Raw genomic sequence first — 13,290 nt, 5'->3', positions numbered from 1 at the left:
TCAGTCCCAGGAGACTTATAAGGTGTTCAATAGCATAAATGATCTCTTCAACTATAATATAGTCATCACACTGTTCCCTCTCAGCCTCCCAAATTGATCCCCCAGAGAGTCAACAACAAAAATAGTTGTTGAGGAATTCTCACAGTACTTAGAACTATATAAATTCCTGTAGAAGTTGGAACTAAAGTTAGAGATTAATTTGGGATCGTCTGTGATGAGACCATTAATATTTAATTGTTGAATTGTATTATTTTTAGAGTGATATTTTTCTAAACTGAAAAAATAAGATTAAAAAAAAAAATATGAGTAAAAACTCATGCTTCCTACGCTTTAACATTTTGTCTGAAAATAAAATATACATTTTATTCAACTGCGTTACCCACTCCAGTCAGAGGATGGCGAAGTGAGATTTTAAGGTAATGTTGCTAGTGTGACGTATAATCTAGTGGACGGGACGCTTCTATCAACAGCAGCAACAGTCAGTCAGCCACCTCCGTAGCTTGCTAGACAAAATAGCCGAACCAATAAAGCTCTTTAGACGCTTTCGTGTATATTAGCTGCTGTGTTTTAAACACGCTTATGTCGTCTAGCGTTAACGTTAGTTAGTTATCCGATTTCATTTCATATTTACAGTGTTGTTCTTGGTCAGCTAGCGGGCTTGTTAAGTTAGCATTAGCCTATCAAGCTAACGTTAACATCCCCGACCATGAGTTCACTAAGCTACTCTCCTCCTGCTAAAGAAGAGGTCTGCTGGACGGAGAAAGAAGCTCTCGTCAAAGAGGAGGAGGAAGAGGAGGCTGTTACAATACAAAAACAAGTAGAGGGTGAGGCTGTTACCGTGAAGGAAGAAGAGGAGAAAGACGTTACAGTGAAAGAAGAGGAAGAGGAGGAAGATGTTACAGTAAAAGAAGAGGAGGAAGAGAAAGAGGAGAATGCAGTTTTTGGAGTGAAAGAGGAGGAGGGGGAGATGACTGTCACATCGAAAAAGGAGGAGGAGGAAGATGAGGAAACTGGATATCTGGGCCCAGTTTCCCAAAGGCATCTTAAGGCATCCAATGGTTCTAACGATGAACTTAGCCGTAAGATGGTTTTGAGAAACCGTTCCCTGATTAACACTAGTAAGTACTGTCTTAATAACAGAGGCACAAACTCTGCAGTTGTTGAACTGATGTGTGGTGTTAAAGGGGAAATGTGCAGTTGCTACATTCATATTTGGACTTTTAAATTATTTGTTTATAGCCATTGATTCTTGAAGAATATAACACATGCCTCATGAGCTTAGTTCAACTGTTGTACCCCATCAGAACCCAGAATAAGCTTTTTTTACTCCAATGTTTAGAAACAATGTAAATCAACACTGTATAGCCTCAACATGGTTAAAACTATAGTGTTGATATCATGGATGGTCAGTTCTTGCATCCATAGGTCTGTCTATGAATTTGAGAGTAGTTAGATTTCTCCAGCCCCATCTTATTACCAAAACAGTGTTGGAATGACAGATTTGTTATTGTTTGAACTGCAGATTGATTGATTGATGTGGTTTTTTTAAAGGGACAACCTAGGATTTAAACAGTAACAAAATGTCGGCCATGAGTCTTGGTTTGGTAAACCGCTGAGGAATGGGGGCTGGAGAAATGTAACCACTCACATTCATGGAGAAAGCTATTGTAGCAACTGTAACCCAAAGCCTAGGGACCTCTTCAAGAAGTTCAGACATCTTGGTGTAACAGTTATAAGGTGTTGGCTTGACAGTCGCAGGACAAAGGTTTGAGTCCAGCTCAGGGCTACCCCCTGAATTCACTACACTATGAATACAAGGACTGGCCATCCATGATGTCATAATGATAGTTTTAATAAGGTTTTGAAGCTGTACAATGTTTGTTTACAAACAGTGGCATTATACAAGCTTATGTTTTGGTTTCTGATAGGGAAATACATTTGAGGCATTTATAAGTTATATTCTTCAGGAATCAATGTATATATACTTCATGGGTCTTTCTATAACTGCCAGTGATGATTTCCTTTTTCTAGGCTATATAGTATATTCTAGAATTCATCCATGATGTCATAATGATAGTTTAACCAGGTTTCTAGGATATATAGTATATTCTAGAATTCATCCATGATGTCATAATGATAGTTTAACCAGGTTTCTAGGATGTATAGTATATTCTAGAATTCATCCATGATGTCATAGTGATAGTTTAACCAGGTTTCTAGGCTATATAGTATATTCTAGAATTGTCAGTGATGATTTCCTGTGGAGGTTAAATTGTTAGAGCTGTTGATAAGTCATTGTATAATATTCAGCCAATTTATTTACCCTAGTTGACTGGTCAATTGTTCTGTCGATAGGCTGTTTTGTTGACCGTGATTTATTTTTGTAGAGCAGTCGCAAATACGCTATATATACAACATTTTGTGTTCACCCCTTCAAATTACTGGGTTCAGCTATTTCAGCCACATCCGTTGCTGACTGGTGAATAAAATTGAGCACACAGCCGTGCAATTTCCATAGACAAACATTGGTAGTAGAGTGGCCTTACTGAAGAGCTCTTACTTTAAATGTAGCACCGTCATGGGATGCAACCTTTCCAACAAGTCAGTTCGTCAAATTTCTGCCCTGCTAGAGCTGCCCCAGTCAACTGTAAGTGCTGTTATTGTGAAGTGGAAACGTCTAGGAGCAACAACGGCTCAGACGCAAAGTGGTAGGCCGCACAAGCTTACAGAACGGGACCGCCGAGTGCTGAAGCGAGTTCCAAACTGCCTCTGGAAGCAACGTCAGCACAATAACTGTTCGTCGGGAGCTTCATGAAATGGGTTTCCATGGCCGAGCAGTCACACACAAGCCTAAGATCACCATGCGCAATGCCAAACGTCGGCTTGGTGTAAAGCTCGCCGCCATGGGACTCTGGAGCAGTGGAAACGCGTGTACTCTGGAGCAGTGGAAACGCGTGTACTCTGGAGCAGTGGAAACGCGTGTACTCTGGAGCAGTGGAAACGCGTGTACTCTGGAGCAGTGGAAACGCGTGTACTCTGGAGCAGTGGAAACGCGTGTACTCTGGAGCAGTGGAAACGCGTGTACTCTGGAGCAGTGGAAACGCGTGTACTCTGGAGTGGTGAATCCCACTTCATCATCTGGCAGTCCGACGGATGAATCTGGGTTTAGCGGATGCCCGGAGAACACTACCTGTCTGAATGCATTGTGCCAACTGTAAAGTTTGGTGGAAGAGGAATAATGATATGAGGCTGTTTTTTTCATGGTTCGGGCACCTTAGTTCCAGTGAAGGGAAATTTTAACATCATACATACAATGACATACAATGACATTCTAGAATATTCTGTGCTTCCAACAGTTTGGGGAAGGCTCTTTCTTGTAGTGCATACAATGACATTCTAGAATATTCTGTGCTTCCAACAGTTTGGGGAAGGCTCTTTCTTGTAGTGCATACAATGACATTCTAGAATATTCTGTGGTTCCAACAGTTTGGGGAAGGCTCTTTCTTGTAGTGCATACAGTGACATTGTAGATGATTCTGTACTTCTAACTTTGTGGCAACAGTTTGTGGAATAGTTTGGCTCTTCCCTGTTGCAGCACGACAATGCATAAAGCCCTGTACTCAACCCCATCGAAACACCTGAAGGATAAATTGGTCTTAGCTCAATTGTCTAAGAAAATTGAGGAGAGAGCAAACCCCCAACTTAATTAGGTCTATAATCAATAGCTTAACTGTTGAATATGCCTGGCTTTATAAATCAGTACCAGTCAAAAGTTTGGACGCACCTACTCATTAAAGGCTTTTTCTTTATTTTTACTATTATCTACATTGTAGAATAATAGTGAAGACATCAAAACTATGAAATAACACATGGAATCATGTAGTAACCAAAAAAAGTGTTAAACACACCAAAATGTATTTTATATTTGAGATTCTTCAAATAGCCACCCTTTGCCTTGATGACAGCTTTGCACACTCTTGGCTTTCTCTCAACCAGCTTCATGAGGTACTCACCTGGAATGCATTTCAATTAACAGGTGTGCCTTGTTAAGTTCATTTGTGGAATTTATTTCCTTCTTAATGTGTTTGAGCCAATCAGTTGTGTTGTGACAAGGTAGGGGTTGTATACAGAAGATAGCCCTATTTTGTTAAAGACCAAGTCCATATTATGGCAAGAACAGCTCAAATAAGCAAAGAGAAACAACAGTCCATCATTACTTCAAGACATGAAGGTCAGTCAATCTGGAAAATTTCAAAACTTTGAAGGTTTCTTCAAGTGCAGTCGCAAACACCATCAAGCGCTATGATGAAACTGGCTCTCATGAGGACCGCCACAGGAAAGGAAGATCCAGAGTTACCTCTGCTGCAGAGGATAAGTTCATTAGAGTTACCAGCCTCAGAAATGGGCAAATAACTGCACCACAGATTGCAGCCCAAATAAGTGCTTCACAGAGTTCAAGTAACAGACACATCTCAACATCAACTGTTCAGAGGAGACTGCATGAATCAGTCCTTCATGGTCGAGTTGCTGCAAAGAAACCACTACTAAAGGACACCAATAACAAGAAGAAGAGACTTGCTTGGGCCAAGAAACACAAGCAATGGACATTAGACCGGTGGAAATCTGTCCTTTTGGTCTGAGTCCAAATTTGAGATTTTTGGTTCCAACCACCGGTCATTTAATTCACAGACAGTGATGATGTCATCTGAAATAATAATTCACAGACAGTGATGATGTCATCTCTCGGTGATTTACAGTTTGTTGCCAAAACAAACAGGCTTCTAAATAAACTGCTGTTCACCATTCAACAGTCTAGATTTACCAGGTTATTACTTCTAAATAAACTGTTCACCATCTGGGACCATTCAACAGTCTAGATTTACCAGGTTATTACTTCTAAATAAACTGTTCACCATCTGGGGCCATTCAACAGTCTAGATTTACCAGGTTATTACTTCTAAATAAACTGTTCACCATCTGGGACCATTCAACAGTCTAGATTTACCAGGTTATTACTTCTAAATAAACTGTTCACCATCTGGGACCATTCAACAGTCTAGATTTACCAGGTTATTACTTCTAAATAAACTGTTCACCATCTGGGACCATTCAACAGTCTAGATTTACCAGGTTGTCACTTTTTGGGGTTCTCATGGCTTTACAATTGTTGTTTTGATTGTTGCTTGAACAGTCGCTAAGATAATATTTGGTTGTGATAGTTGCAAAATACCTGTTTTGGACACAGCATTTGTTAGCTTGAATGCTAACGCTCATTGACCGGCTGGTAGCAAAGCTAACCAAAGAGCATTTTCCTCAAACATGATATTAAGCAGGACATTCAAACGAGCCTGTGAAATGCACTCACAAGCAACCTGGAAATGGAGGCTATTTTTGCTGTCAGCCTATGAGAATTCCCCATAGTTTTCCCCCACAGTGCGGAATTAGTGAATAGCGACACAGAGCTTAATGTGAGTTTCCTTGAGTAGCATCCTGATCTTGCTCTGATAATGTGTGGTAATATTCAGAATACATTGTGAAAAACAAAAATCTTCGCTCACCATTTCTGCCCACGCAGATATACTACAACTAGATAACAGATATACTGCAACTAGATAACAGGTATACTGCAACTAGATAACAGGTATACTACAACCATAACTAGATAACAGATATACTACATCTAGATAACAGATATACTACAACTAGATAACAGATATACTACAACTAGATAACAGATATACTGCAACTAGATAACAGATATACTGCAACTAGATAACAGATATACTGCAACTAGATAACAGATATACTGCATCCATAACTAGATAACAGATATACTGCAACTAGATAACAGATATACTGCAACTAGATAACAGATATACTGCAACTAGATAACAGATATACTGCAACCATAACTAGATAACATATATACTACAACTAGATAACAGATATACTACATCTAGATAACAGATATACTACAACTAGATAACAGATATACTACAACTAGATAACAGATATACTACAACTAGATAACAGATATACTACAACTAGATAACAGATATACTACAACTAGATAACAGATATACTACAACTAGATAACAGATATACTACAACTAGATAACAGATATACTGCATCTAGATAACAGGTATACTGCAACTAGATAACAGGTATACTGCAACTAGATAACAGGTATACTGCAACTAGATAACAGGTATACTACAACTAGATAACAGGTATACTACAACTACATAACAGATATACTACAACTACATAACAGATATACTGCAACTAGATAACAGATATACTGCAACTAGATAACAGATATACTACAACTAGATAACAGATATACTACAACTAGATAACAGGTATACTACAACTAGATAACAGGTATACTACATCTAGATAACAGATATACTACAACTAGATAACAGATATACTGCAACTAGATAACAGGTATACTACATCTAGATAACAGGTATACTACATCTAGATAACAGATATACTACAACTAGATAACAGATATACTACAACTAGATAACAGATATACTGCATCTAGATAACAGGTATACTGCAACTAGATAACAGGTATACTGCAACTAGATAACAGGTATACTGCAACTAGATAACAGGTATACTACAACTAGATAACAGGTATACTACAACTACATAACAGATATACTACAACTACATAACAGATATACTGCAACTAGATAACAGATATACTGCAACTAGATAACAGATATACTACAACTAGATAACAGATATACTACAACTAGATAACAGGTATACTACAACTAGATAACAGGTATACTACATCTAGATAACAGATATACTACAACTAGATAACAGATATACTGCAACTAGATAACAGGTATACTACATCTAGATAACAGGTATACTACATCTAGATAACAGATATACTACAACTAGATAACAGATATACTACAACTAGATAACAGATATACTACAACTAGATAACAGATATACTACAACTAGATAACAGATATACTGCAACTAGATAACAGATATACTGCAACTAGATAACAGATATACTGCAACTAGATAACAGGTATACTGCATCTAGATAACAGATATACTACAACTAGATAACAGATATACTACAACTAGATAACAGATATACTACAACTAGATAACAGATATACTACAACTAGATAACAGATATACTACAACTAGATAACAGATATACTGCAACTAGATAACAGATATACTACAACTAGATAACAGATATACTACATCTAGATAACAGATATACTACATCTAGATAACAGATATACTACATCTAGATAACAGATATACTACAACTAGATAACAGATATACTACAACTAGATAACAGATATACTGCAACTAGATAACAGATATACTGCATCCATAACTAGATAACAGATATACTGCAACTAGATAACAGATATACTGCAACTAGATAACAGATATACTGCAACTAGATAACAGATATACTGCAACCATAACTAGATAACATATATACTACAACTAGATAACAGATATACTACATCTAGATAACAGATATACTACAACTAGATAACAGATATACTACAACTAGATAACAGATATACTACAACTAGATAACAGATATACTACAACTAGATAACAGATATACTACAACTAGATAACAGATATACTACAACTAGATAACAGATATACTACAACTAGATAACAGATATACTGCATCTAGATAACAGGTATACTGCAACTAGATAACAGGTATACTGCAACTAGATAACAGGTATACTGCAACTAGATAACAGGTATACTACAACTAGATAACAGGTATACTACAACTACATAACAGATATACTACAACTACATAACAGATATACTGCAACTAGATAACAGATATACTGCAACTAGATAACAGATATACTACAACTAGATAACAGATATACTACAACTAGATAACAGATATACTACAACTAGATAACAGGTATACTACAACTAGATAACAGGTATACTACATCTAGATAACAGATATACTACAACTAGATAACAGATATACTGCAACTAGATAACAGGTATACTACATCTAGATAACAGGTATACTACATCTAGATAACAGGTATACTACAACTAGATAACAGATATACTACAACTAGATAACAGATATACTACAACTAGATAACAGATATACTACAACTAGATAACAGATATACTGCAACTAGATAACAGATATACTGCAACTAGATAACAGATATACTACAACTAGATAACAGATATACTGCATCTAGATAACAGGTATACTGCAACTAGATAACAGGTATACTGCAACTAGATAACAGGTATACTGCAACTAGATAACAGGTATACTGCAACTAGATAACAGGTATACTACAACTAGATAACAGGTATACTACAACTACATAACAGATATACTACAACTACATAACAGATATACTGCAACTAGATAACAGATATACTGCAACTAGATAACAGATATACTACAACTAGATAACAGATATACTACAACTAGATAACAGGTATACTACAACTAGATAACAGGTATACTACAACTAGATAACAGATATACTGCAACTAGATAACAGGTATACTACATCTAGATAACAGGTATACTACATCTAGATAACAGATATACTACAACTAGATAACAGATATACTACAACTAGATAACAGATATACTACAACTAGATAACAGATATACTACAACTAGATAACAGATATACTGCAACTAGATAACAGATATACTGCAACTAGATAACAGATATACTGCAACTAGATAACAGGTATACTGCATCTAGATAACAGATATACTACAACTAGATAACAGATATACTACAACTAGATAACAGATATACTACAACTAGATAACAGATATACTACAACTAGATAACAGATATACTACAACTAGATAACAGATATACTGCAACTAGATAACAGATATACTACAACTAGATAACAGGTATACTGCATCTAGATAACAGATATACTACAACTAGATAACAGGTATACTACAACTAGATAACAGATATACTGCAACTAGATAACAGATATACTACAACTAGATAACAGATATACTACAACTAGATAACCGATATACTACAACTAGGTAACAGATATACTGCAACCATAACTAGATAACATATATACTACAACTAGATAACAGATATACTACATCTAGATAACAGATATACTACAACTAGATAACAGATATACTGCAACTAGATAACAGATATACTACAACTAGATAACAGATATACTACAACTAGGTAACAGATATACTGCAACCATAACTAGATAACATATATACTACAACTAGATAACAGATATACTACAACTAGATAACAGATATACTACAACTAGATAACAGATATACTGCAACTAGATAACAGATATACTGCATCCATAACTAGATAACAGATATACTGCAACTAGATAACAGATATACTGCAACTAGATAACAGATATACTGCAACCATAACTAGATAACATATATACTACAACTAGATAACAGATATACTACATCTAGATAACAGATATACTACAACTAGATAACAGATGTACTGCAACTAGATAACAGATATACTGCATCCATAACTAGATAACATATATACTACAACTAGATAACAGATATACTGCAACCATAACTAGATAACATATATACTACAACTAGATAACAGATATACTACATCTAGATAACATATATACTACAACTAGATAACAGATATACTACATCTAGATAACAGATATACTACAACTAGATAACAGATATACTACAACTAGATAACAGATATACTGCAACTAGATAACAGATATACTACAACTAGATAACAGGTATACTGCATCTAGATAACAGATATACTACAACTAGATAACAGATATACTACAACTAGATAACAGATATACTACAACTAGATAACAGATATACTACAACTAGATAACAGATATACTACAACTAGATAACAGATATCCTACAACTAGATAACAGATATACTACAACTAGATAACAGGTATACTGCATCTAGATAACAGATATACTGCAACTAGATAACAGGTATACTGCAACTAGATAACAGATATACTGCAACTAGATAACAGATATACTGCAACTAGATAACAGATATACTACAACTAGATAACATATATACTGCAACTAGATAACATATATACTGCAACTAGATAACATATATACTACAACTAGATAACAGATATACTACATCTAGATAACAGATGTACTGCAACTAGATAACAGATATACTGCATCCATAACTAGATAACATATATACTACAACTAGATAACAGATATACTGCAACCATAACTAGATAACATATATACTACAACTAGATAACAGATATACTACATCTAGATAACATATATACTACAACTAGATAACAGATATACTACATCTAGATAACAGATATACTACAACTAGATAACAGATATACTACAACTAGATAACAGATATACTGCAACTAGATAACAGATATACTACAACTAGATAACAGGTATACTGCATCTAGATAACAGATATACTACAACTAGATAACAGATATACTACAACTAGATAACAGATATACTACAACTAGATAACAGATACTACAACTAGATAACAGATATACTACAACTAGATAACAGATATACTACAACTAGATAACAGATATCCTACAACTAGATAACAGATATACTACAACTAGATAACAGGTATACTGCATCTAGATAACAGATATACTGCAACTAGATAACAGGTATACTACAACTAGATAACAGATATACTGCAACTAGATAACAGATATACTGCAACTAGATAACAGATATACTACAACTAGATAACATATATACTGCAACTAGATAACAGATATACTGCATCCATAACTAGATAACAGATATACTGCAACTAGATAACAGATATACTGCAACTAGATAACAGATATACTGCAACTAGATAACAGATATACTGCAACCATAACTAGATAACATATATACTACAACTAGATAACAGATATACTACATCTAGATAACAGATATACTACAACTAGATAACAGATATACTACAACTAGATAACAGATATACTACAACTAGATAACAGATATACTACAACTAGATAACAGATATACTGCATCTAGATAACAGGTATACTGCAACTAGATAACAGATATACTACAACTAGATAACAGATATACTGCATCTAGATAACAGGTATACTGCAACTAGATAACAGGTATACTGCAACTAGATAACAGGTATACTGCAACTAGATAACAGGTATACTGCAACTAGATAACAGGTATACTACAACTAGATAACAGGTATACTACAACTACATAACAGATATACTACAACTACATAACAGATATACTGCAACTAGATAACAGATATACTGCAACTAGATAACAGATATACTACAACTAGATAACAGATATACTACAACTAGATAACAGGTATACTACAACTAGATAACAGGTATACTACATCTAGATAACAGATATACTACAACTAGATAACAGATATACTGCAACTAGATAACAGGTATACTACATCTAGATAACAGGTATACTACATCTAGATAACAGATATACTACAACTAGATAACAGATATACTACAACTAGATAACAGATATACTACAACTAGATAACAGATATACTGCAACTAGATAACAGATATACTGCAACTAGATAACAGATATACTACAACTAGATAACAGGTATACTGCATCTAGATAACAGATATACTGCATCCATAACTAGATAACAGATATACTGCAACTAGATAACAGATATACTGCAACTAGATAACAGATATACTGCAACCATAACTAGATAACATATATACTACAACTAGATAACAGATATACTACATCCATAACTAGATAACAGATTTACTACATATTGGTGACCAAGAGCCTTCTGCTTAGGGTTTCAACAACTGTAATAACTTATTTCTACAATCATCCACTTTACTAATGTGAAAAAAAACAAGACTACATTTGACTGTTGTTGCTCACTTGACTGTGTTATTAAGACAATAGACAAAGTTTGTTGAAGCTTTTAAAGATTCATTACAGACATAAAAATCATGAGCATCACCTTTTAGCTCATATAAACAGTGTGTTTCTGCTGTTGTGGGCCTTTAACCATCTGTCTGACATTGTTGTTCACACAGGAGAGAGACTTGACTATTGTGGATCCTCTGGGGAGCCTCAACAACATCATGAAGCTGACGAGGCAGAGAAGAGTCTCTCCACATCAGAACACCTCAAGAAACACCAGCGGAAACCCACAGGAAAGAAACCTCACTGCTGCTCTGACTGTGGGAAGAGATTTACCTCTTCAACAGACCTTAAAAGACACCAGAGAATCCATACAGGAGAGAAACCTTATACCTGTGATCGGTGTGGGAAGAGTTTTACTACATCTAGCCAGCTGACTATACACCAGAGAATACACACAGGAGAGAAACCTTACCACTGCTCTGACTGTGGAACGAGTTTTGTTTCTTCCCAATATTTAAAATCACACAAGAGAACACACACAATTGCGAAACCTTACCACTGCTCTGACTGTGGAAAGTGTTTTGTTTCGTCACAATATTTAAAATCACACCAGAAAACACACACAGGAGAGAAGCCTTATAGCTGTGATCAATGTGGAAAGAGATTTAGTCACTCAAGCAACCTGATGGTACATTTGAGAACGCACACTGGAGAGAAACCTTATAGCTGTGATCAATGCGGGAAGAGTTTTACTTCATCTAGCCAGCTGAATATACACAAGAGAACACACACAGGGGATAAACCTTACCACTGCTCTGACTGTGGAAAGAGTTTTGTTTCGTCCCAATATTTAAAATCACACCAGAAAACACACAAAGGAGAGAAGCCTTATAGCTGTGATCAATGTGGGAGGAGTTTTACTCACTCAAGCAACATGATATCACACCAGAGAACACACACAGGAGAGAAATATTGTGGCTGTAATCAATGTGGGAAGAGGTTTACTCAGCCAAACAGCCTGATAGCCCACCAGAGAACACACACAGGAGAGAAATCTTATAGCTGTGATCAATGTGGCAAGAATTACGCTGGTAAAAGAGCTCTGATTAAACATCAGAAAATACATGAAGGAGTTGTTTCATGATATCAATGAAATAATGTCACAATGTAGAATGTTTTAACATTGTAGTAGGAGTATTTTAATGATGTCACAATGTAGAATGTTTTAACATTGTAGTAGGAGTATTTTAATGATGTCACAATATAGAATATTTTAACATTGTAGTAGGAGTATTTTAATGATGTCACAAT

The 13,290-nt window shown here is 35.3% G+C and overlaps 1 protein-coding gene across 1 annotated transcript; it reads left to right on the top strand.

The window, feature by feature from the left end:
• Positions 1–12,236: 12,236 nt before the first annotated feature.
• On the top strand, positions 12,237–13,148 carry LOC120042323 (zinc finger protein 180-like; the record flags this gene model as incomplete). Its single annotated transcript, XM_038987136.1, has 1 exon — positions 12,237–13,148. A coding segment is annotated over one exon (887 nt), but the record flags the coding sequence as incomplete, so codon positions are not given.
• Between the last annotated feature and the right edge of the window lie 142 nt (positions 13,149–13,290).

Source organism: Salvelinus namaycush, unplaced genomic scaffold (assembly GCF_016432855.1).
Source record: "Salvelinus namaycush isolate Seneca unplaced genomic scaffold, SaNama_1.0 Scaffold654, whole genome shotgun sequence".
Taxonomy (NCBI): domain Eukaryota; kingdom Metazoa; phylum Chordata; class Actinopteri; order Salmoniformes; family Salmonidae; genus Salvelinus; species Salvelinus namaycush.
This window is presented reverse-complemented; position numbering and strand designations above follow the sequence as displayed.